Raw genomic sequence first — 27,797 nt, forward strand, 5'->3', positions numbered from 1 at the left:
TTGTCCCTGGGGCTGACTGCTCCTCTGTCCTGGTTCCTGGCCTTTATCCCCTTTCTCCTGCTGTTCCGGCCTGCTACTCTGGGTGGGCCTGAGTTGCCTCTCCTCACCTAATCCCTTCGGCTGACTGCTCTTCTCTCTGGCTTCCTGGCTTTTAATCCCCTTTCTCCTGCTCTTCTCGCTTGCTACTTCAGGCGTCCCTGAGTTGTCTCTCCTCACCTGTAACCCTGGGGCTGATACCTCAATATAAAGAAAGTAAAAATATTCATAGTTGGGCCTATAAGCAACATCGTGATAAATGGAGAAAAGATTGAATTGGTCAGAGATTTCATTTTACTTGCATCCATGATCAACACCCATGGAAGCAGCAGTCAGTAAATCAGACAACATACTACTTTGGGCAAATCTTCTGCAAAAACAAAGATGTCATTTTGAGGACTAAGGTAAGCCTGACCCAAACTATGGTATATTCAATCACTTCATATACATGTGAAAGCTGGACAGGGAATAAAAAAGACTGAAAAAGAATTGATGCCTTTTAGTAATGGTACTGGCAAAGAATATGGAATATACCTTGGACTACCAGAAGGAGGAACAAATCTGTTTGGGAAGTACAATGGAATAATCATTAGAAGCAAGTACGGTGAGACTTCGTCTCACATACTTTGGGCATGTTATCAGGAGAAACTTGTTTCTGGAGAGGGATTTCATGTTTGATATAAAGTAGATGGTCAGCAAAAAAAGAGGAAGACCCATAAAGAGATTGATAGATACAGGGGCTTCAACAGTGGGCTGAAGTATAGCAACAGATGGCACCAGACTGGTCATGTTATTCTGTTGTATGTAGAGTTGCTGTGAGTCAGAACCTACTCAAAGGCTTCTAACATCAGTATTTCTGTTTTGAAGATGTGTATACAGCTTTCCCAGATAATATAGCTACAGAGTGATGAAACAAAATCCAGTTTGCTCCAAAGTCCACTGACTTCATTACCCTGCAGTACAGTGCTTGTACTCTGTTACTTAACTGCATTCAGTTGGTTCAAAGTTAAACTATCTCATGGGGAAATTAGTAGCCATGTGTTATATAAAGAAGGTTGTTTACATGACTTATGCAAAAGAAGAGTCACCTCTTAGCACTAAAAAACATTTTCATTTTTAAGCAACAATTATAAATTAGCTTGTCAAGATAAATTATTGTAAACATAAAATAGTAAATATTTGGTGATACCAACAATTCTTTTTTAGAGACTGATAGAACAGCGTGATACTCTCAAAGAAACGAATGAAGAGCTTCGATGTTCACAAGTACAACAGGATCACTTAAACCAAACAGGTGAATATTTTTTAATTTAGAAAAGTTCTTTTGTTTTTTTCCTTCTTACTGATAAAAAATACTGAAATGCTAATCTAGTTTTTGTTGTCTAGATATATCTGCCACAAAAAGTTTTGAAAATCTTGCTGCTGAAATTATGCCTGTGGAATATAGGTAAATTTGTTTTTATTAATTGATAATCCATATTTAAAATAATAGAAATGTGCTTTTATTCAAATAAATGTCTTGGCCTATAACCCTTTTTTATTTTTTGAGTCATAGTTATGAAAATTACTTATCTCCTTACACTTTCTAAGTCAGATTGTTATTGTTGCCACAACTATTTTAAAATTTATTGGAAATGAAAATTTCATGCTGTCTGAATAACATACTCTGTTTTTTATAGCATGACCTGTATTGTGTTGAAATTATTTATTTTCCTATTCTTTAATTCTATGGAGAACCCTTTGAGTACATGACATTCAAATCCACATATTCATAGTGACCCCACCTTGGGTTTCTTAGACGTTATCACTACAGAAATAGATTGCCCAATTTTCCTTCCGAGGAGTGGCTGATGGGTTTGAACTGCCAGCCTTCTAGTTAACAGTCAAATGCCTTAGTCACTGTGCTACCAAAGCTCCCCAGGTGAAAATTAGGAACTGTCAATAATAGCAAAACAGAAGTTAAATAAAATTCAAATTTTAGAGGTTTCTCTTGAACCCAGTTTTATCATTGTCTTTTATTTCCATGATTACCTCTAGCCACTTGACTAGTCTGGCATTTTTATGGTTTTATTTTCATTTTTTGGTAGATGGGGTAATAAGTTCATTTATTATTTAAAATTTTATTCACTCTCTGTTCAGAAGCTTCCTTGGGACATAATTCATGTACCATATGATTCACTCATTTAAAATGTACAATTCAATTATAAAGGTCATCAAAAATAGAATAGGGGCAAATTTAGGGCCCCTAATGTATAGCATAAATAAACTATCAAGCATAACCCAATATACACAGGCAGTGCAAGAGAAGCTAGATGACTGGGATCTTTTAAAAATCAAATTCTTAGGTGCATTAAAAGAACTTCTCCTAAAGGGTAAAAAGAGAGCCTATAGGTTAGAAAAAAATATTTGGCTATGACATATCTGATGAGGGACTTATCTCCAAAATTTATAGAACACTTCAACACTCAACACCAAAAAGACAACCCAGTTCAAAATGGACAAGGGACATGAACAGACACGTCACTAAAAAGATATACTGGCAGCCAACAAACATATGAGGAATGCTCATGATCATTAGCCATTAGAGAGATGCAAATCAAAACAACAGTGAGATATCATCTCACTCCAGCTATGATAGCAAACTTCTGTAAGACAGGAAATAACATGCTGGCAAGGTTTCAGAGAGATTGGAACTCTCATACACTGCTGATGGGACTGCAAAATGGTATAACCATTATGGAAAATGGTATGGTGTTTCCTTAAAAACTGAAAAAAATAGAAATACCATTTGATCCAGCAATTTCATTACTAGAAATACATCCTAAAGAGGTGAAAGACAGAATGTGAACAGATATATGCACACCTATGTCCATTGCAGCACAATTCACTATAGCAAAGAGATGGAAACAGCCTAAATGCCCATCAGCAGATGAATGGATAACTAAACTATGGTACATTCACACAATGGAGTACTATGCAACATTAAAGAATAGTGAAGAATACGGGAATCATGTCACAACATGGATGAATTTGGAGGACATTATGCTGAGTGAAATAAGTCATTTGCAGGACAAATATTATATGAGCCCATTAACTGTAAAAAGAAGGAAAGGTTCACTTGGGGAAGGAACCTGAAGACAGGGTTGGAGTAACTTCTCAGAGACAACCAAACACCTTGAGAGAGAGAGAATCACTGGGCCTGGGGACTCAGGACCATAGTCTCGAGGGACATCATGCTCAATTGGTACAACATATAGTACATAAAAATCTTGTTTTACAACCTACTGTAGTGAGTAGTGACTGGGGTCCTAAAAGCTTTTGAGTGGCCATGGAAGATGCAACTTTTGGTCTCCTCTCATCTGAATCAAAGTAGAGTGAAGAAAATCAAAGGCATCTGGAAGCAGTTAGTCCAAAGATAAGATGGACCACAAGGACCTCAGCCTTCATGACCTTGAGACCAAAAGAATTAGATGGTACCTGGCTGCCAATGCCAACCACTCAGAAAGGGATTAAAACTGGAGATCCTGAATAGAGCGGGAGGAAAAATGTGAAACAAAATTGAAAAAAAGCAAAAACGACCAGAATTTCTGGTTGGATGGAGTCTCGTGGAACCCCCAAGACTATGACCACAGGTTACCCTTCAGGCCTAGAAATGGACTCATTTCCATGGATTGGCTTTCACCCCGACAGTAGAAAGTACATGTAGAATACCTACCTTTGGGCAATGCACCTAGCTACTCTAGGGAGATACACCCCTTAGAACAATCAGCCATGAGAGGGCCAACATTCACATAAAGGGAAAGCTGGACAGACAGGAATGCATAGTTAAGAAGGGCACAGGGAGGAGGTAGTCACAGTGGCAGGAGGGGAAGAGAGTTTGTTAAGGTCAGGGATGATAATCAGAGCATGAAATCAAATGTATGTAAACTTAAATGTAAAATAAATTTGCTTTATAAATTTGCACCCAAAGCATAGTAAACTTTAAAAAAATAAAATGTATGATTCAGTAAATTTTACTTTTTTTACAGAGCTGTACAACTATCACTACTATCTAATTTTAGAACATTTTCGTCATCCCATAAAGAAACCTCATACACACTGGCAGACCTTTCCCATTACTACCTTTACCTTATTCTACCCTCAAGCAACAAGTAATCTTGCTGTTTCTATAGATTTTCCTACTCTGGACATTTCATTTAAATGGAGTCTACTTTATAAGGTCTTTGTGACTACCTTTTTTAATATAGCATTTTCCAAGATTTGTCTATAGCGTAGCATGTACTTAGTTCTTTTTTATTGGTAAATGGTATTCCATTACATGGATAATATCCTATTTTGTTTATCCATGCATTAGCTGATCAACATTTGAGTTATTCCCACCTTTTGGTTATCATGAATAATACCACTGTATATATTTCATGTACAAATTTTTGTACAGATTTGTCTTTTCAGTTTATAACTAAGAGTGGAATTTCTGGGTTATATGGTAACTATATTTAACATTTTGAAGAGCTGCTAGACTGTTTTCTAAAGAGGTTGAATCATTTATCATTCTTACGAGCAGCGTATGAAGGTTCAAATGTTTTATGCCAGTGCTTGTTACTATCTGTCTTTTTTTAATGTAGCCATCATGAAAGTGTGAAATGACATTTTGTTGTGGTTTTGATATACATTTTCCTAATGATTGCTGATGTTAAATGGATCTTGGCTGAAAGCAAAGAATACAAGAAAGATATTTAGTTGTGTTTTATTGACTATGCAAAAGTATTCAGTTGTGTGGATCATAATAAATTATGGATAACATTGAGAAGAATAGGAATTCCAGAACACTTGATTGTGCTTCTCTGGAACCTGTACATAGACCCGGAGGCTGTCGTTCGAACTGAACAAGGGGATACCGAATGGTTTAAAATCAGGAAGGGAGTGTGTCAGGCTTTCATCATACTTATTCAGTTAGTATGCTGAACAGATAATACAATAAGCTGGACTATATGAAGAAGAATGTGGCATCAAGATTAGAGGAAATCCCATCAACAACCTGCGATACACAGAAAACACAACTTTGCTGAAAGTGAGGATGACTTGAAGCACTTACTGATGAAGATAAGAGATTTCTGTCTGCAGTTTGGATTACATCTCAACATAAAGAAAACAAAAATCCTCACAACTGGGCCAATAAGCAGCAACATGATAAATGGAGAAAAGACTGAAGTTGTTAAAGGTTTCATGTTAATTGATTCTACAGTCACACCAATGGAACCATCAGTCAAGACATCAGACAACATATTTCACTGGACACTTGTTGTTGTTATGTGCCGTCGAGTCGGACCCGACTCATAGCTACCCCTCCTTGGGTTTCCGGGGCAGTATCACTACGGAAGTAGATTGCCCCATCTTCCTTTCGAGGAGTGACGGTGGGTTTGAACCGCCCGCCTTCTGGTTAGCAGTCAAGTGCCTTAGGCACGACGCTACCAGAGCACATCTGCTGCAAAAGACCTCTTTCAAGTGCTGAAGAGCACAGATGTCTCCTTGAAGACTAAGGTGTACCTAATCCAAGCCATGGTATTTTCAATTGCTTCATATGCATATGGGAGCTAGATAGTGAACAAGGAAGACTGAAGAAGAGTTGATGCTTTTGAGTTGTAGTAGTGGTGAAGAATGCTGAAAGTACCATGGACTGCCAAAAAAACAAACAACTCTGTCCTGGAGGAAGTGCAACTGGAATGCTCTTTAGAAGCAAGAATGGCCAGACTTCGTCTGACCTACTTTGGTCATGTTCTGAGAAGGGACTATTCCCTGGAGAAGGATATCATGCTTGGTAAAGTGGAGGGTCAACGAAAATGAGGAAGGCCCTCAACAAGATGGATTGACACGGTGGCTACAACTATGGGCTCAGATACAGTAGGGATTGTGAGGCTTGCACAGAGGACTGGGCAGTGTTGTTTTCTGTTGTACATAAGGTTGATGTGAGTCAGAGTCAACTTGACGGCACCTAACAACAACAACAAATAATAGTGATGTTGAGCATCTTTTTGTGTGCTTAATGCCCATTTGCATATATTCTATAGTGAAATATCTATTAAAATATTTAGCCCATTTTTCAATTAGGTTATTTGTCTTCTTATTACTGAGTTGTAAGAGTTCTTCATATATCCTAGGTGTAAGTCCCCTGTCAAATTAAGTGATTTGTAAATATTTTCTCCCAATTCTGTAGATTATCTTAACTTTCTTAATGATATTTCTTGTAGCAATATGAGTTTAATTTTAATGACATCCAACTTGTCTGATTGTTTCTGGTGTTGCTTGTGCTTTGGGTGACATTCATAAGAAAACCATTGCCAACTAACTTAAGGTCGCAAAGATTTAGGAGTTCTATAGGTTTAGCTCTTATGTGTAGTCTGTGATCTAATACGAATTAATTTTTATATATAGTGTGAGAATAGGGTTCAACTTAATTGTTTCGTGTGTAGTTATCCAGTTCCACCACTATTCATTGAGAAGTCATTTATATATATATTAATTTTCAATATATTTTATTTGCTAATATTTTCAACTAAATTCATTTTAGATAAATTGAATCATCACTGAAATGATACTAAATACTTGATTTTAAGATAAATCCCTAGATATTCATGTTTTAGTTATCAATACTTTGTTGTTTTGGAAAGACTTTCCAGTCCTTTTTAAATATACCTCACACTAGGAGTGATAAAGAGGAATGCAGACACATTCATTGTCAAAAACAACATTTCAAGATCTCTCCTGAAGTATAATGTTGTCAATGATAGGATAATATCCATATACCTACGAGGAAGACCAGTTAATAATGTTATTCAGATTTATGCCCCAACTACTAAAGCCAAAGATGAAGAAACTGAAGGATTTACCAACTTCTCCAGTCTGAAATTGACCAATAATAATTAGTGGTGATTGGAATGTGAAAGTTGGAAACAAAGAAGCAGCATTGGTTGTTAGAAAACATGGCTTTGGTGATAGAACAGGCCATCAATTGCTCATGTGCAAGTTCCAGTTGACACTGAAGAAACTTCAAACAAGTCTATGAGACCCAAAATGCCACCTTGATTTATATCTCACCTGAATTTGGAGACCATCTGAAGAACAGATTTGATGCATTGAATACCAATGACCAAAGACCAGATGAGTTGTGGGATGACATCAAAAACATCATCCATGAAGAAAGCAAAAGGTCATTAAAAAGATAGGAAAGGAAGAAAAGACCAAAACGGGGATCAGAAGAGCCTCTGAAACTTGCTCTTAAATGGAGAGTAAGTAAAGTGAATGGATGAAATGATAAACTAAAAGAGCTGAACAGAAGATTAAAAAGGGCAGCTTGAGAAGACAAAGTAAAGTAATATAATGAAATATACAAAGACCTGGATTTGGAAAACCAAAAGGGAAGCACCTGCTCAGCATTTCTCAAGCTAAAAAATGGAAGAAAGAGCTCAAATCTTGATTTGCAGTATTGAAGAATTCTGTAGGCAAAATACTGAATGATAGAAGAAGCATCAAAAGAAGGTGGAAGGAATACACAGCATCAGTATACCAAAAGGAATTGGTTAATGTTCAACCATTTTAGGATGTAGCATATAATCAAGAACGAATGTTATTGAAGGAAGAAGTCCAAGCTACACGGAAAGAATTGGTGAAAAACAAGGCTGCAGAAATTGACAGAATACCTATTGCAATCTTTCAGCAAATGGATGCAGCACTGGAGGTGCTCACTTGTTTATTATGCAAGGAAATTTTGAAGACAGCCACCTGGCAAACTGACTGCAAGAGAGCGGTATGTGTGCCCATTCCACAGAAAGGTGAATGTGGAACAGAATGTGGAAATTATCAACCGATATCATTAATACCAAGCGCAAGTAAAATTTTGCTACAGATAATTCAAAAATGTTTGCACCAGTATATTGACGGGGAACTGCCGGAATTTCAGAAGAGGGTTCAGAAGAGGGCATGGAATGAGGGATATCATTGCTGATGTCAGATGGATCTTGGCTGAAAGCAAAGAATGTCAGAAAGGTGTTTCCCTGTGTTTTGTTAACTGCAAAGACATTCGATTGTGTGGATCATAAATTATGGATAATATTGCATAGAATGGGAATTCCAGAACACTTCATTGTTCTCATGAGGAACCTGTACAGAGACCAAGAGGCTGTCATTTCAACAGAACAAGGAGATACTGCATGGTTTAAAATCAAGAAGGAAGTGTGTTAGGGTTGTATCCTTTCACTATACGTAATCAATCTCTATGCTGAGCAAATCTGAGAAACTGGACTATATGAAGAACACGGAATCAGGATTGGAGGAAGACTTATTAACAACCTGCGATATACAGATGACACAACCTTGTATGCTGAAAGTGAAGATGCCTTGAAGCAGTTACTGATGAAGATCAGACTAGAGTTTTCAATATGGATTACACTTCAACATTAAAAAAAAGAAGAATCCTCACAACTGGACCATTAAGCAACATTATGATAAATGGAGAAAAGATTAACGTCGTTAGGGATTTCATTTTATTTAGATCCACAATCAACACTCACGGAAGCAGCAGTCAAGAAACCAGACATCTTATTGCACTGGGCAAATCAGCTGCAAAGGACCTCTTTAAAGTGATAAAAACCAAAGATGTCACTTTGAAGACTAAACCAAACTCACTGCCGTCGAGTCAGATCCGACTCACAGCGACCCCTCCTTGGGTTTCCAAGGCGGAATCACTATGGAAGTAGATTGTCCAAACTTCCTAAGATGCTCCTAATACAACCCATAGTATTTTCTTTTCACCTCATATGCATGTGAAACCTGGACACTGAACAAGGAAGACTGAAGAAGAGTTGATGCCTTTGAATTGTGATGTTTGTGAAAAATACTGAAAATAACATGGTCTGTCAGAAGATGAGCAAATCTGTCCTGGAAGAAGTGCAGCCTGAATGCTCCTTATAAGTAAGAATGGCCGGACCTTGCCTCACCTACTTTGGTTGTGTTGTCAGAACTGACCAGTCCCTGGAGAAAGGTATCATACTTGGTAAAATAGGTCAGTGAGAAGGAGAAAGATCCTCAATGAGAGGGATTGACACTGTGGCTGCAACAATGGATTCAAGCCAGGATTATGAGGATGGTTCAGGACCAGGCATTCTGTTGTACATAGGGTTGCTATGAGTCGAAGCTGACTCAGTGGTACCTAATGACAACAACATGGTCTTGTTCAATTTATTGTTTTTTATGTTATGTTTTGTAATAACCTATGTATTACCTTTGGTGAAGAGTTTCTAACTTATAGAAGTAAAGTAATTCACATTATCTCTTAGGAATTTCCATAATAAGAATTTGCTGAAATGTAATCCTAGAACTCTGATGCCATAGTGCCTAAGGCATTTGACTACTAACCAGAAGGCTGGTGGTTCAAACCTACTAGCTACTCCTTGGAAGGAAGGCCGGGCATTCTACTTCTGCAGAGATAACACCTCGGAAACTCAAGGGGTTTATTTATTTATTTTTTTTTGTATACTTTAAAAAATGTGCTTGCTTTATGAGGCATTGTCTTGCAATGTGAATTTTTCAAAAACAAAAATTTTCAGAAACTTTGGTAGTATTTTAAAATGGCAGTTTGAGTGGACTAGAATTTCTTCTTAAAAATTTTTAAGAATGTAAAAATCATTATTTTAAAAAAATTAAAATAAAAATTTTGCTTTTCAACATCAGGGAGGTATTTATTCGACTGCAACATGAAAATAAGATGCTTCGCTTACAACAGGAAGGGACTGAGAATGAACGTATTGAAGAACTTCAGGAGCAGCTGGAACAGAAGCACCGTAAAATGAATGAACTGGAAACTGATCAAAGGTGATCTGATTCTTTATAATTGGTCATAATGGTGATTTGATTGTTGTTGTTGTTGTTGTTGTGTGCCGTCGAGTCGGCCCCGACTCATAGCGACCCCTCCTTGGGTTTCCGAGGCAGTATCACTACGGAAGTAGGATTGCCCAACCTTCCTTCCGAGGAGTGGCTGGTGGGTTTGAACCGCCAGCTGTCTGGTTAGCAGGCAAGTGTCTTAGCCACTATGCTACCAGAGCCAAACTACAAATCCTAATTCCCAGAAGTGGAACATAGTATTGTAGTTAAATTAATTAGGGTTTCTGGAAGTCTGGATTTTTTATTTGTTTGTAGTCTGTCACTGCTATAACTTCACCCTATAAAAGAAGTCAAGTTATTCATTGTAACTATTTTATTATAGAACTAATGGACTCGTGGATGATCCATTAATTTTAGCAGTCTTGGACAACCAAGCTCTTCATTTAAATATCTTCACAATTGACAGAAAATTTAAATATGAATAAATGACAGTCTGACTCTCTACTGTGGTCTGATACAATAGACCAAAATCAATGGGACGTAGATTTTAGAGTTAAATTTGAATCCCACCTCTATTTTATTTTATTAACAGTTTTGTTCTGAGCAAGTAAACTCTCTTTATTTGGTATTCCCAACTTTAAATAGAAAGTGGTACTAATTTGCAAGTTGTTAGGAAGATTATAGAAAATGAACTTAAAATAGGTGGTACTTACCTGTTGACAATGAGGCACTCAAAAATTATAAAACTAGGTAACATTTATGTAGGCTTCCTGTATGCAAAGCACTTTTTGTTTTTTAACTTTGTATTGTGGATTGGGTGAAAGTTTACAGAGCAAATTGGTTTTCCATTCAACAGTTCCTACACTTTGTGTGTGTGTGTGTGACGTTGATTGCAATCCCCACAATGTAACAGCACTCTTCCCCTTCCTGTGTTTCCCATTTCCGTTCGTCCTTCTTTCCTGTCCCTTCCTGCTTCTGAACTTTCTCCCTGGGCAAATGCAGCCATTATATCTGTATGGTTAATTGTTCTAAGGAGTGCATTCCTCCCTGGTGTTATTGCTCACCTGACAGGACTGTCTGTTGTTCTTTGGCTGAAAATTGATCTAATAGGTAGAGTTCAGTTGCAGGCTTAAAAAGTGCCTGAGAGCCAAAATTTCAAAGGTTCCACCAGTATTGAGTCAGTTTCAGCTCCTAATGACCCTGTAGGACAGAGTAGAACTGCCTCATAGGATTTCCAAGGCTACAAATCTTCATGGAAGCAGACTATCTCATCTTTCTCCTGTGGAGGAGCTGATAGCTTTGAACCACTGGCCTTTTAGTTAGCAGCTAAATACCTTAACCACTATGCTGCCAGAGCTCCTTTCAGACCAGTAAGTCTGGTGGTCTTTATGATTTTGTTCAACATGTTTTTTTTTTTTCCCCCTTTCTGTCCAGGACCTTCTATTGCAACCCCCATCAGAACAGTCAGTAGTGGTAGCCAGGTTTCGCAACCAGACTTTGTTTTGGTCTCAGGATAGTGTAGCCTGGGATTTGCGGGGTCTGTTAATCTTTTGGATTAATTGTTTCCTTGAGTCTTTGATTTTCTTCATTCTTCTTTGCTCCACATAGAGAGGTGTGCCAGGTGCTTTTCTAGGAACTTTTTTTTTAGGGGGTGGTATTCACTTAGTAAATCTTCAGGATAACTTTTATGAAGTAGTAGCTATTATTATCTCTCTTTTGTGCATAAGGAAAGGGAAGTACAGAGAGGTTAAGTAAGTTACCCGAGGTTACAGAGCTAGTTAGTCACGGAGCCTAAATTTGAACCCTTAGTCAGTCTGGCTCATTAGTCTCCTCTTAACAATTATGTTAATCTACTTCTTATAAATAGCACTCTTGCTATCAAGTATATTTGGATTGATTTGTTCAACTTTTATTGGATCTTAGAGACCACCAGCAGTGTGAGACACTTAAATCTTGTCTCCCTCAAACTTGTGTGTGTGCTGTTAAATCACTGTAGTTAAAAAAAGAATAATATTTTAACTTTCTGATGAGACCATTAAATAATACAGTCCAATACCAATTACTAGTACTAGATATACTAAGTTTCAGTTTTTAGGCAGTTAATCATAGGAAGATAGACATGTGAATAGATAATTATTACATTATGTGACAATTACAGTAGTAGTATTATGGGCAGATAATGTATTAGATAGAGACAGAAAGATCCTAATTCTTTCTGGTATCTTCCAATGGAGGCAACTTTTAAGCAGTATTTTAAAGAATTCAATTTAGCTAAATTAAAATCTGCACTATTTGCTAGTGCTAGTCTCTTAAAAGAACAGGTAATAGAGAAACTGTGGTGAAATGATGACCTCCCTCTTCTCCCAATACATCTTTAGATTTGAAACTAAAAATAGAAAGTTAGCTTCTATTTACTAAATACAAAACTGTAGAAAAATTTAGCTAGATTTCTGAATTTTTTACCAGTGAGTACAGTGCAGAAATTGTATGTTTTGCCAATGATACATAAAATCCTAAATTTTAAAATTTGGGCATATGTGTTTTCATGATAAAAATATGTTCTTTTTCTTTTCTTAAGTATTTCCTTGGAAATAGCTCATTGTGGTACATTTTATACCTAAATACAGATAATTAGTTCAGCATTTGTTATTACTATCAAATGTCTATATTATGAATTAAATTACATGAATCTACCTTTAAATTACAGATCTTTAACTACTTTGATTTTTAATATTTTAAATAAATATATATGTCTCATCTTACAATAGGTTGAGCCAGGAGCGTATCCGAGAATTACAGCAGCAGATTGAGGACCTCCAGAAGTCTTTACAGGAGCAAGGCTCCAAGTCCGAAGGTGAAAGTGTAAGTAACTTAGAAATTGTAATTTTTTTGTGTATAGACTCTCTACAATAGGAGATCTTGATGCCCAAATTAATCTGGTATTTGAATACACTTCCCTTATTTAGAGTGCATCGTTAAATACCGTATATATCTGCATAACAGATGCAGTGATTTTGCCAATTTGAATCTTATAAATTGATCACGTATACTATACAGTTATTTCTGTCTGCCCTACTTAAGCAGTTACATCTAAGCTCATAGTATTTCCTGGTTGAGAACATGCTACAATTGAGGCCTTAGATTCCAACAGGGCTGGCCTGAGAAAAAACCCAAATAAGTGTTATCAACAGTCAAAATTGAGGAAAATTTCTAATAGGAAATTAGAGAATGACAAAATGATTTCTTCCAAAAAAACATTCAAGAAATGGGTTTATATCAGCCTATGAAAGACAGAAACCTTTGTGCAGTGTTAGAGACTTTACCCCTCTTGTTTTCTCCCTCCATCCATAATGATTTATGGTCTTGCATTTTCTTTGGTTTTAGAAGCTCTGGTAGCGTAGTGCCTAAGGCACTTGACTGATAACCAGAAAGTTGGCAGTTCAAACCCACCAGCCACTCCTCGGAAAGAATGTTGGGCAGTCTACTTCCATAATGATACTGCCTCAGAAATCCAAAGAGGGATCGCTGTGAGTTGGGTCCGACTTAACAGCACATAACAACAACAACAAACCATGAGGGCAGAGATAAGGGAATTTAAAAGACATCAAACTTAGCCTAATTCTGAATATGCCTAACACTTTCTTTATAGTTTGATCTCCATATGTGTAGAGGAAAAGAAGCAATGATTGAGGGAAGTATGTATTTCATTCAAAAGAACAACAAAAATGATAGGACTAGATGTGTGGGAGTTCTTGTGGCGCTGTGCCTAAGGCATTTGACTGCTAACCAGAAGATTGGTAGTTCAAACCTACCAGCCACTCTGTGGAAGGAAGATGGGATTTTTAAAGATATACCACTGTACAAACCCAATGGGGGTTAATGTGAGTTGGAATCAACTTGATTGCAGTGAGTTTTCCCTTTTTTTGTTAGATGTATGTTAGATACTGATTGATTGAGTTTAGAGAAAAAGCTAGGGATTATACCTGTGTTGATGGGGAAGGAAACTATGCAGAATAAGTGAAGAGATGAAAAGGAAAATTGAAAAGGTAGCATTTCCTTTCAATCTCTTATATCCTTTATATAATTTTCTCTTTTTTCCCTGGGGGCTTGGAAAATAGAAATCGTCTCATGCATGGCGACATCTCATATGTGCATATATACGGTATTGTAACCTCTCTAATACAAATATTTTTTTAAGCCATATTAGGGAATACTTTTAAAATAGGATCTGTTTGGGGGATTAAATTTTGGATTAAAGTATTATGAAAAGTTGAAATTTCTTCATCTTTTTTATGTTTTCAATTTATTGGTGTCCTAATTGTATTTCTGATTATCACATTTTAAACTGTTCAGCTACTCAGTTGATGCAAAGCTACTATTTGTAACTTAAATATTTTTAAGAGGAAATTTTACTTATTTATTTTTTAACAAGATCCACTTGCTTCATTAACATTAAAGTGCTTGCTGTTATAAAGAGACAACATTGGTGTTAACATTAAAATGTCTACATTTGATATATTTAAATAATTGTTTCAGTTCATTAGGTTTGTTCTTCATTATAGGCCTAAAACTTTAAAATTTGTATTTTAAATAAATGAATTTTTAGTTATCCAAATGTTTGATACTCTTTAGTATATCACATTTAGCTTGCATTTGCTGTTTTTTGTTCAAGTACAAATTTTATTTTTTAAACTTAGAAATATAAAGCACTTTTTTCCTGTTATTTCATTTCTCTTCCCTATTTCATTTCCTATTCTCCATTTTCTTTTTGCTTTGAAATGAAACATAACTAAAATGTTGTTTTCATAAATGTTATTAGAAGTAGAAATTTTAAATACATTTACATTATATTATTAAACAGTACACCTTCAAAAGGAGATTAAAAGTTTTTGATGTCTGGAAAATTTTGTCAAGACAAACTTTTACAGCAACTTTTTTTTTATTTTATAGTCCAGCAAACTAAAGCAGAAGTTGGAAGCTCATATGTAAGTAAAGCTGGTATTTCATTTCAAATATGAAAGAGGAAGTGTTATAAACAATTCCAGAGTTAATACCCTTTTAAGATTTTGGTTATACAAGCAGATAACCTGATGCTAAATTGATTGTTAACCACTGTCATCAACACATAAGAAGAAAAACATGCTAAAAGATTTAGACTGCCTCCAGTAATCCCAAACTCTCCTATAATTTTCTTTTGCCGTTTGAAGAATTTAACAAGCAAACAAGTATAACAGCTAGATTATGTACAAGGGTGGTAATCCTATAAAATATCTCCTTTTATTTTTTTGGAAGTGAGAGTGGCAGGAGGAAATAGTTTATATTTTTTGCATCCGCCAAGTTCTAGGCAGTTTACATCCTTACAACAACTCCTAGAGTTAGGTATTATTCCCATTTCACAGGTGAGGAAGTTAACGGTGAGAAAGTGCCTTGCCCACAGTCCACAAATGTTATGTGACAGAGACTAGTTTTCATTTTTAGATCTCTTTGACGCCAAAGCCCCATGCTCTTTCTGCTACTTAGGGAAAAGCTAACAGAGGTCCATGAAGAATTACAGAAGAAACAAGAGCTCATTGAAGATCTCCAGCCAGATGTAAACCAGAATGGTAGGTATTTGTAAAAATCTGGATCAGATGATACTTAAGGACTTGTTCTATTTAGTTGAAGGATGCAAGAACTATATATATGTCTTTGAACGATGCCTAGGTATACACATTGAAAATAAGAACTATGATAATTTTTTTGTGAAGTCATTAATTATCTAATCTTGAAACAAAAAATGTAAATTTGACATAATCAGTTAATTGATATAGAGTAGTATCAAACATAAAACAATAGAATGAATAATATGGAAATATAAGTAAAATAATGATTTAAAATTAGGTATCTGACAGTAAGCTTCAGAACACTATAGAGAAGGAATGCTTTATGTGCCCTTACTGTGATTGTTCTTATATTGTAAGATATACTTGCTCATTGAAATACTTGATAAAAAGGAGAAAAATAGCTAAATAAAGCAGTTCATAGACAGTTTTATGAGAAACAAATTAATAAGAAATGATTAAGTATGTATTGGTTGTAGTTAAGTTTTAGGTGAAAGTTCACTACAGAGAAGAAATGGAAAATTTCTTTTTTTTTTTTTAGTTTTATTGTGATTTGGGTGAAATTATGTAGAGCAAATTGGTTTTCCATTCAACAGTTTGTGTTCATTTTGTATTACACTGATTACAGTTCCCACAATGTAACAGCTGTCTTCCCACTTCCTCCCTGTGGTTACCTTTTCCCTGTGCTGCTTTTACCTGTGCCTTCCTCCCTCCCTAGGTTTCTCCCTGTGCAAATGCTGCCCTTCTGATCTCCTGTGGTTGATTGTTCTAAGGAATGCATCTCCCTGGTGTAATTGATTAAGCTCATAGGCCTATTTATTATTTGGCTGAGAGTTGAGCCCCTGAAGTGAATCCAATTCTAGGCCCAAAGGTGACCGAGGGACCATAGCCTTGGGAGTTCGACCAGTCTCTCTGACCAGTAATCCTGGTACTTTTTATATTTTTTAATTTTGTTTCACATTTTTCTCTCATTCTATTCCAGGATCTCCAATTTTGATTCATTTCCAAGGGTTAGCATTGGTACCCAGACAGCATTTAGTTCTTCTCTGTCTCAGGGTTATGTAGGCTAAGTTTCTTATGGTCCATTAGTCCTCCTTAAGTTCCCTTGCCAGTCTTTAGAAATATACACTTTTTTTGTGTGAGGATGAAGTATTTTAAATAGAAAGTATTTAGTTATGTCTTATTTCATTTTTATTAACAGTACAAAAGATCAGTGAACTTGAAGCTGCTCTTCAGAAGAAAGATGAAGATATGAAAGCAATGGAGGAAAGATATAAAATGTACTTGGAGAAAGCAAGAAATGTGAGTAGTTTAGCTTTCAGAACTCGACTCTTTGTGACCCGTATTCTAATTAAATCTTTTGTGCCTGGCTCTACTGCTATTCCTGCATCTATATCAGGTCGCTTTGTTTCTGATGGCTTCTCCTTCCCTATCAGATTCCTGGTATGTCTCCACATCAGCCCTTATACTTTCTCAGTCTCACTCATCAGCTTCAGATAAAACAAACATGGTCCATAGGGACAGTTTACACAGTGACTATAATGACTTCATTAGACAAAAATCAGTACTGTAATGTGTGGAAACTTTAACTCTTAAAATGAATTTTTTGTGTTTTATGAATATTTAGCATTTTAAGCTGGTTTACATTTAGTCTAGAATTAGACAGTTAAACATTATTTATTCTAATGGTCACAAGAATGAATCTTTTTTTTTCCCTCTATTTCATACTTTTCTTTTAGATATCTGGAAGTATATTATTCTCATAAAATCTTTATTTTCCATGAATTACTATATATATATTGTTAATTAAATATTAGTATTTTATCTTAGAGAATATTAGAGTACTATTTTGGTGTGGTAGTTGTGTGTCAACTTGGCTGGGCCATGGTTTTGAGTTACTGGGCAGCTGGATGTTGTTATTCCCTATGATAAGATTGTAATTACCTCCGTGATGGAATCTGCTGTGAGCAACTAAGTAATTGCCTTCAGGGTATGGCCTACATACGGTATATAAGGAGAAGGTTTGAGGAGGGTCTCTGGCTTTTGCCACATCTGGACCCTGCATTTGGCTGAGTCTTGACCTGCCATATGTCTGCGGATCTTGGCATTGTTCCTGGACTTGAACTAGTGGTCTTCCATGTCGTCTGCCAATATTGGGATTATGCCATTTTACCTGTCAATCTTGGGTTTGTCAGACTCAGCAGCCAGCAGCTGCCTGAGTTTCAGAAAAAGCCTCCACCTCCAGTGGGCCTGGAATAAGAGGCAGAGCTGAAGCCCTTTATTAAGGCATAACCAGTACTTGCAGCCACAGATAAAGCCCAAGCTCTCAAAGTTTAACATTATAGAACCTTACTTATCAATCATATGAAGTCCGGTCGTTGGTGGGAAGGAATTCCTGCTGCATGTGGGAGTCCCAAATTGACAGAGGCTCTGCCTTCTTCAACATAGGATTCCTGTTCTTGACATTGTCCAAATAGTAGATGAGTGAAGACAGCATAGATTGTATGGGAGGTATGCAGTGGATCAGGCCTCAAAACATTTTCAGTCACTCTCATTTCAGTGAATAGAACTCAGGCACAGGGCCACACCCAGCTGCAAGGAGGCAGCTACGCTAGCTAGCTGTGTTTCTAGAAGAAAAGAGAAATAGGCATGGCAAACATCCAAGCAGTCTCTACCACAGTTTAGTTTCTCCCAGTTAATAAAGCAGAAATGCTCATAGTAGAAAATGTAAAATACAGGAAAATTCTCAGAGACAGCTGTTGTTAACATTTTGGTACATGGTATTGTCGTAACAATGCATTTTTTCAGTGCATATTTTTCTCATGATTGTTGACAAAATTCCTATTTTTTAACTTAAAATATTAAGCATTTCCTCATATTATATACATATAATTTAATTAATATTTGAGTCCTACTATGTTAATCACTGGGAAAACATCAATGAACAAGAAAGACACTACCCTATGGAGCAGAGTTTGCAAAAATAAATGGATGGCTTTCAGTTGTGTGAGATATACGATAATTTATTTAATGATCATCCTGCTGTTAGAAATAGTTTGTATTTATTTCTTCTTCTTTTTTTTCCCACCTTGATACTAGAAATAAGGCTATAGGCAATATATGTATACAGAAAGAAAGGTTTGCTCTTATTTTGGTTTATTATTTGAACCATGTAACCTAGAAATGAAACTATTGAGTCAAAGCATAAGAACATTTTAATAAGACATTTATTTCTAAAGGATGTTTTAAAAGATTATAGCTAACCACACAAAGCAGTGAATGAGTACCATATTTTTCTTTTTTAATATTTTTAATTTTTTCAGTGTTCCTTCCTCTCCCCTCCCCTTCCCTTCCTTCCCCTTCACCCCTCTCTGATAACCAACAAAGTTTCCTTTCATATATAAACTTTTCCATGACTTCTTACAATAATACATAATATTTGTCCTTTTGGATTGACTTACTTCACTCAGCATAATGTCTTACAAGTAAGTCCATCCATGTTAAACAGTGTTTTGCAGTTTCCACATTATTCTTTTGTGTTGCATAGTATTCCATTCAGTGTATGTACCATAGTTTGGTTATACATTCTTCTGTTGATGGGCACATAGGTTGTTTCCATCTTTTGGTGGAAAAAGTGCTGCTATGAACATTGGTGTGCACGTATCTGTTCTTGTCCTGCTCTCACTTCTTTAGGATATATACCTAGTAATGGGATTGCTGGATTAAATGGTATTTCTAATTCCAAATTTTTAAGGAATCACCATACTGCTTTCTACAGTGGTTGTATCATTTTATAGTCTCATCAGCGGTGTATGAGAGTTCCGGTCTCTCTCCATCCTCACCAGCATTTGTTATTTTCTGTCTTGTTGAACTTTGCCATTAGTGCTGGGGTGAGATTGTATCTCATTGTTGTTTGATTTGCATCTCTCCAGGAGCTCTGGTGGCGTAGTGCCTAAGGCATCTGACTGCTAACCAGAAGGCTGGTGGTTCAAATCCACCAGCCACTCCTCAGAGAGAAGGTTGGGCAATCTTACTTCTATAGTGATACTGCCTCAGAAACCCAAGGATGGGTCGCTATGAGTTGGATCTGACTCGATAGCAGTGTGTTTGGTTTTTTTTTGGTTTTAGTGGTTAATGATTATGAACATTTTTTCATGTGTGTGTTGGCCACCTGAGTATCTCTTTGGTGAAATGTCTATTCATGTCTTCTGAATGGATTGGATTGTCTGTCTTTTTGTTGTTGAGGTGTTGGAGTTTTCTATATATTTTAAGATAAGTCCCTTGTCAGATATGTCTTTGCCAAATATTTTTCACAATCTATAAGTTCTCTTTTTATCTTTATAGTTATAGGTTTCACACTTAAGTGTTTGATTCATCTGGAGTTAGTTTTTGTGTGTGGTGTGAGGTACAAATCTTGTTTTACTTTTCTGCAAATGGATATCCAGTTTTGCCAGCACCATTTGTTAAACAGATCATCTCTTCCCCATTTAATGGATTTCAGCCCTTTGTCAAAAATCACCTGACCGTAGAAGGGTGTTGGAGTGCATGGGGAAGACCAGGTAAGTGAGCTGGGCATGGCAGGCAGGTGTTGGAGTGCCTAGGGCAGGCCGGGTAAGTAGACCAGCCACGGCAATTGGGTGTTGGAGCACCTGGGGCAGGGCAGGTAAGTGAGGCAGGCTTGGCAGGCAGATGTTGGAGCTCCTGGGACAAGCCAGAAAAGTGAGCCAGGTGCAGCAAGCAGGTGTTGGAGTGGATGGGGGAGGCCAGGAAGTGAGGCAGCAGATTTGGAGTGGCTAAGGGAGAGCAGCAGTTTGGAGTGGCTGAGAGAGAAAGGGAGTGGAGTGGTGTAGAACAACTAAGGGACACAAACTTATCTGTGAGTTTGTCATACTGTGGTGGCTTGCATGTTGCTGTGAGGCAGGAGGCTGGAGGCTATGCTCACTGGTTTTTCAAATACCAGCGGGGTTACCCATGGTGGACGAGTTTCAGCAGAGCTTCCAGACTAAGGCAGACTCGGAAGAAGGAAGAGGCTGTCCACTTCTCAAAGAATTGGCCAGTGAAAACCTTATGAATAGTAGTAAAACACTGTCTGATATATTACTGGAAAAGTTTATGAATAGCCCTGAAACATTGTCCACTATAGTGCCAGAAGATGAGCCCCTCAGGTCAGAAGGCACTCAAAATATGACTGAGGAAGAGCTGCCTCCTCAGAGGAGAGCTGACCTTAATGATGTGGATAGGGTAAAGCTTTTGGGACCTCCATTTGCTGATGTGGCATGTCTCAAGATGAGAAGAAACAGCTGCAATCATCTATTAATAGTCAGAACATGGAATGTACAAAATATGAATCTAAGAAAATTGGAAGTTGTCAAAAATGAAATGGAATGCATAAAGATTGATATCCTAGGCATTAGTGAGCTGAAATGGACTGGTTTTGGCCATTTGGAATCAGACATACATATGATCTACTATGCTGGGAATGACAAATTGAAGAGGAATGGCACGGCATTCATTATCACAAAGAATGTCTCAAGATCTGCTCTGAAGTACAATGCTGTCAATGATAGTATAATATCCATACGCCTATGAGGAAGAACGGTTAATACTACTACTATTCAAATTTACTCACCAACCCCCAAAGCCAAAGATGAGGTAATTGATGATTTTTACTAACTTCCTGCAGTCTGAAATTGACTGAACGTGCAATTAAATTGTGCTCATTATCACTGGTGATTGGAATGCAAAAGTTGGAAACAAAGAAGAATCTCCAGTAGTTGGAAAATTTGGCCTTGGTAATAGAAATAACGCTGGAGATTGAATGATAGAATTTTGCGAGACCAACAACTTACTCATTGTAAATACATTTTTTCAACAACACAGATAGCAACTGTACACATGGATTTTGCCATATGGAGCACACAGGAATCAGATTGACTACATCTGTGGCAAGAGGTAATGGAAGAGCTCCATAGCTTCAGCTATAACAAGGCCAAGAGCTGATTGTGGAATGGATCATCAACTGCTGTTATGCAAGTTCAAATTGAAGCTGAAGACAATTAAAACAAGTCCACAAGAGCCAAAATATGACCTTAATAATATCCCTCCTGAATTTAGAGACCATCCAAAGAATAGATTTGATCCATTGAATACCAGTGACTAAAAACCAGAGGAATTGTGGGATGACATCAAGAACATCATCCATGAAGAAAGTAAAAGGTCATTAAAAAGACAGGAGAGGAAGAAAAGACCAAAATGGATATCAGAAGAGACTCTGAAACTTGGCCTTGAATGGCAAATAGCTGAAGGAAATGGAAGAAATTACAAGATAAAAGAGCTGAACAGAAGATTTCAGAGAGCAGCTTGAGAAGACAAAGTCAATTATAATGAAATACGCGAAGACATGGAGTTAGAAAACGAAAATGGAAGAACACGCTTGGCATTTCTCAAACTGAAAGAACTGAGGAAAAATTTAAGTCTCAAATTGCAATATTGAAAGATTCTGTGGGTAATGAATGATGTAGGAAACATCAAAAGAAGATGTAAGGAGTGTTGTTGTTGTTGTTATGTGCCATCGAGTCAGACCCAACACATAGCAACCCCTTCTTGGGTTTCCAAGGCAGTATCACTACGGAAGTAGATTGCCCCATCTTCCTTCACAGAATCAAAAAAGGATTAGTCAGTGTTCATCCATTTCAGGAGGTGGCATGTGATCAATTTTCTAATTTCATTTTTATTTCTTCTGTTATCCAGTCAGTTTCAAGGAGGGTGTTATTCAGTTTCCATGTGTTTGCTCTTTTTCCATTGATCTTCCTATTGTTAATTTCCAATTATGTAGCATTGTGATCTGAGAAGATGCTTTGCAATATTTCAATGTTTTTAAATTTATTAAGGCTTCCTTTGTGGCCTAACATACAGTCTGTCCTGGAGAATGTTCTGTGTGCACTGGAAAAGAATGTATATTATGCTGTTGTTGGGTAAGTGTCTTTGTTTTTGGTGAGTTTGATGATGCTATGTGTTGGTCATTTTCTATTGGGGTCTGTGTTGGTTAAGTCTGTGTGTCAACTTGCTGGGCCTGGTTGAGTGGCTGGGCAGCTGGATGTAGTCATTCCCCATGGTGAGATTGGTAATTAACTCCATGGTGGTATCTACTAGAGCACCTGAGTAGCTGCTTTGGGTATGTGGTCTGCTTCCCGTATGTAAGCAGCAGCTTTGGGCATGGTTTATGACACGTTTGGACCCTGCATGTAGCCATGTCATTGTTCAGTAGCCTGCCATGCTCTGCTGACCTTGGGACTTACAATGGACTTAAATTAATGGCCTGCCATGTTTGATTTGGTAATGTTGGGACTGTGCCTTTTTACTTGTCAACCTTGGACTTGTCAGCCTTAGCAGCCAGTAGCTGTCTGAGTGAAGAAATGACTCTAGCTCCAATGGGGCAGGAGCAGGAAGCAGAGCTGGAGCCCAAGGTTGAGGGGCTTTCACCCAGCCCCTAAAGCCTGGCACTTTGAACTTGGACTTATCCAAACTCTAAGAGAATAAACTCCTGTTTGTTAAGGCTATCCCATTTGTGGTATATTCCTGTCAGAGTGGCACTAGGTAACTAGAACAGGGTCTATCCTGTTTGGGGTTCATTGGACTTCTTGAATGAATATATTCTCATCTTTCATCATATCAGGGAAGTTCTCTTCCAACAAATCTTTGACAGTTTTCTCTGTGCTTTTATTTGTCTCTTCCTGTTCTGGAATTCTGATTACACATAGTTTATTCCTTTTGATGGTATCCCATATGAACCTTAAGCTTTCTTCATTTTGTTTTGATCTTTTTTCTGATTGATCCCTTTCCAAAGAAGTATTCAGGTATTTGTCTTCAATCTAATTCTGTCTTCCATTGATTCAGTTGTACTCCTGTGCCCATTCAGTGTGTTATCTGAAAATTACTATTAGTCTTCTGGATTTCTATCTGTAGATTTTTTTATCATTTCTAATTTTTCATCTATTTTTTCATTTGTTCTTATATTATCTTCTGAAATTGTTCTAGGGTTTTCTCTGTGTTCTTCTCAGTTTTGTCAGTGTACTTTTTTCTGATCTGTCAATCCATTGAAGGTACCTAAATATAATTCTTCTGAATTTCTTATTAGGGAGTTCCAGTGCTGCTTCTTCCTCAGGGATGTGTTCTGGGTCTAAATCCTGCTCCCTTGTTTCTACCACTTTATCTTGCTTTTTTGTGTGGACTGTGATGGGCTGCTGTTGTCTCCAAGACATTGTGACATTTTTGTGTTTATATTTGATCAGTGATTGTATGTTGGAGTGATTCACCCAAGATTTTGTTTTCTTTGGATGTTATATGAGTAAGCAGAGTACTGTGAGTACTGTGCTTCTCTGTTCACTAGTTGGCAGCACTTATGAACTCATCACATGTCTCCTTTTCTGTTGTCAGCCTCCCATATGTCCGTGCTGTCCTTAGCAAGTGCAGCCTATTCTTAGGTCTCTGGAATCTGAACGAGAATGCTATCACTTTAATTATTCAAAATGGCTGTGCCCTCTGGACAGCTGAAAGTCTACAGCTCAGTTTGTATCCTTCTTTGTTTCCCTCTTTAGTCATCAGCCAACAGTGCAGTCATCCATGCAGCCCTCGACAACCAAGGCAGATTTCTAGGTTAATTCTCAGGTCCTAACACCACTTGGAAATACTCAGGTTGTCCATGCTGTCAGGATAGCTGATATTCCAAAGCTCTGTTTGTCTGCTTACTCAGTGTGTTCATTCAGGTTCTTCTTCTAGTTGGTGTTTAATCCATTTCTGTATCCTTCCTTTCAAAGCTCAGGGCTCCAGGATTTTATTTTGTATCTATGTCAATTACTTTTTCTTTTCTTTGTTGAAAAAGGTATGTGTAGCTTGTCTGCCTATTACACCATTTTACAGCAAGTCCGAGTACCATATTCTTGTCATCAGTGTTTGTGTTGTTGAGTTGGTTCTGACTCCTGTCGACCTTATATACAATAGAACAAAACACTTTTCAGGCCTGCACCATCCTCACAATCAGTGCTATACTTGAGCCCATTGTTGGAGCCACTTTGTCAGTCCATTTTGTTGAAGGTCGTCTTCTTTTTCACTCACCTTCTACTTTCTAAGCATAATATTTTTTTCAGGGACTGGCCCTCCTCATAACATGACCAAGTATGAAAGATGAAGTCTCAACCATCCTTGTTTTTAAGGAGCATTCTGGCTGTACTTGTTCTGAGACAGATTTGTTCTTTCTGGCAGTCCATGGTATATTCAGTATTATTTGCCAACACCATAATTCAAATGCATCAATTCTTCTTCAGTCTTCCTTATTCATTGTCCAGTTTGTATATGTGTATAAAGTGATTAAAAATACCATGTCTTGAGTGAGGTGCACCTTAGTCTTCAAAGGAACACCTTTGCTCTCTGATACTTTAAAGAGGTCTCTTGCAGCATGTTTGGCGAGTGTAATACTTCATGTGATTTCTTGACTGCTGCGTCCATGGGCATAGATTGTGGATCCAAGTAAAATAAATCCTTGACAACTTCAGTCTTTTCTCTATTTGTCATGATGTTGCTTATTGGTCCACTTGTGAGAATTTTTGTTTTCTTTGTGTTGAGGTGTACACCATACTGAAGGGTGTAGTCTTTGATCTTCATCAGTAAGTGATTCAAGTCCTCTTCACTTGTCATCAATGAAATTAAAAGATAGTTGCTTGTTTTGCTAAATGTAACTTTTTTCCTCTAAATGTTATTTGAGAGTTGAGCAAAAAAAGGGTGATTAAAATAGTAATGTATCTGCATTATAGAAAATTTAGAGAATATGTAAAATTTAGAGAATACAAAAATTTAGAGAATGACCTGATTGTCATCACCTTAGAGGTAAAAACATTGTAATTGAATTATGATTGAAACTGTTAATATGTTCTCTTCTTATAATGTGAGCCCTGGGAGGACTGGCATCTAGTAAACTGCTGTATTCCCATGATGTTCCATCTTGGTGGTGTCTGCCACACATAGGCACTTGGTAAATTGTTTTGAATGAATAAGTGTGTCCATTCATTAAGTATACTGCCTTTTGGACTTTTTCTTTACTTATGTGAATGACATTTTCATAATTCATGAAATTTTCAACCTTTTTTTATTAGATGTATAATTATATCATATGGATGTTCTTATTTTAGGGTAGTTTGTAGCTTTTGCTTATAATTTATACCTGACGTTTCCAAGTTGGTTTCCTAACAGACTGCTGATTTTGTAGTTAGGTTGCATTTCTTAACTATATTCTGATCAAACATCTTTTTTACCCAACTTTTAGAAATTCACATAATGTGATTAGAGCACCTTAGGGTTTGCAGACAAATCACTGACATCTACCATCTGTTATATTGATTTCACTGTTTATTGATCTTATCTAATGAATTATATTTAACAACAGTGATACTGAGAAAGATTGTTAAGAATTTCATTTCTATGTGTTACTTTTATTTTGTAAAATCAGAAAATCCCTATCATTTTTAAATTCATTTAAATTTTTTTAAATATGTATGTCAAACAAATGTGGAAAGAATTATTTCAAAGCCACAATGCTCAAAGTTTAAAAAGGCTAATAAAAAGGTATTCCTTAGTACTGAGCCTTTGGAAGGGGATGTTGATTTTGACATAAGTGTATTTTTTTTATATACTTAATTTGTTTTTTCATCTATAGAATAAGTTATTTTTTTTTTAAATTAGATTATAAAACAGCTATAGGTAGCTCCTAAATTTCCTAATGATTTTCCATTTTACTTACACATACTTTATCAAATATATTCTTTTATTATATTGTATACCTGATAAGATAAAGTGAACATAAAATATTGTTTTCTTTTTTCTTTAAACAGGTAATAAAAACTTTAGATCCCAAATTAAATCCAGCCTCAGCTGAAATAATGCTACTTAGAAAACAGTTGTCAGAGAAAGAGAGAAGAATTGAGATTCTGGAGGTAAAGTTTTCATATTAACTCATCTCCTCTTCATTATTCTTGTGTAATCCTGGTAATTAACTGCTATCATATATTTGCCATTAATTATCAAGTTTCACAACAAGTTAGAAATTTATTTTATTAGCACTTGGTATGCTTATTACAAAGAATCTCACAAGCTCACAATATCGATCTCTGTACAGTTTATGGGGAGCTCTGGTGGCATAGCGCCTAAGGCATTTGACTGCTAACCAGAAGGCTGGTGGTTCAAACCCATCAGCCATTCCTCAGAAGGAAGACTGGGCAATCTACTTCCATAAAGGTGTACCACCTTGGAAACCCAGGGAGGGGTCTTTATGAGTCAGAATCAACTTGACAGCAGTGAGTTTGGCTTTTTTGAGTTTGTACAGTTTATGTACCCTGTTTATATGCTGCATTATATCACTCTCCCTCAATAACAGCTAATGATACGGACATCCCTGACTTCCTAGAACAGTCCTTGTCTAAAGGTCCTTCAAAAATTCTGTTGATGTGACTTTTATTCAGAAATTTTAAAAAGATTAAAGAAATATAAAAATGATAGTTAACCAGCTTTATCTTCTTCCTAACCTAATCTTAAGCATATCAGCTGGAATTACTGGTAAAAGAAATACTTAAAAGATCTCAGTAAGCCCTTGAATTAAATGAGTAATCTTGATTATTAGTCTTAAGAGCTGTATTAATAATAGCATGCTCTCATTAATTAGATCAGTCTTTAATTTTAAAAGTTATTTTTATGCCAGCACTGACATCCTTTTTGAGCTGAGCTAAGTAGGTCAATATGGAATTGTGTATTTGATAATTGGGAGTGTTCTAGTTTCATTTATAAAATGTTTCACAAAACTACTGTTTTTAGTGCTGTGGGGATCTTTTATGTTATTTTTAAAAACATATAAACCTCTTTATAATAGCATCTATATTATTGCAGAGCCATATTGAATTCTAAGTACTGGCCTTGAAATTCTAGTAGTTGATGGCTGGTTTCTTCTTAGATTAACTGGAATTATTATATTTCAGAGAAACATATTATATGCTCTTTCTGTTGTTTAGCCAGACAGAGGTACAGTCAGCCACAGAGACCCAGGTGGGGGTGATATGAGAGGTCTCCAACAGCAAGACAAACTTGTCTGTCGGTTTGTCCTACTGTGGTGACATGTGTAGACGTGAGTTTTGAGGCTGAGCCTCTGGTGTTTAAAACTCAGCGAGATGCACCTGGTGCACAGGTAACAGCCCAGCTTATAGACTGAGACAGACTAGGAAGAAGGAAGAGCCCGTCCACTTC

General features: G+C 36.7%; 1 protein-coding gene across 1 annotated transcript in view; it reads left to right on the forward strand.

Moving 5' to 3' along the window:
* Nucleotides 1-27,797, forward strand: part of HOOK1 (hook microtubule tethering protein 1) — a 122,862-nt gene that overhangs the window by 84,379 nt on the left and 10,686 nt on the right. Inside the window, exons 13-20 of the mRNA XM_007947413.2 lie at nt 1,243-1,330; nt 1,423-1,483; nt 9,763-9,903; nt 12,681-12,774; nt 14,863-14,897; nt 15,433-15,515; nt 16,714-16,814; nt 26,396-26,497. Of these exons, the coding sequence (XP_007945604.1) occupies nt 1,243-1,330; nt 1,423-1,483; nt 9,763-9,903; nt 12,681-12,774; nt 14,863-14,897; nt 15,433-15,515; nt 16,714-16,814; nt 26,396-26,497 (705 nt within the window). The remainder of the gene's footprint in view (nt 1-1,242; nt 1,331-1,422; nt 1,484-9,762; nt 9,904-12,680; nt 12,775-14,862; nt 14,898-15,432; nt 15,516-16,713; nt 16,815-26,395; nt 26,498-27,797) is intronic.

Source organism: Orycteropus afer, unplaced genomic scaffold (assembly GCF_000298275.1).
Source record: "Orycteropus afer afer isolate SDZICR_OR568_19922 unplaced genomic scaffold, OryAfe1.0 scaffold00183, whole genome shotgun sequence".
Taxonomy (NCBI): Eukaryota; Metazoa; Chordata; class Mammalia; order Tubulidentata; family Orycteropodidae; genus Orycteropus; species Orycteropus afer.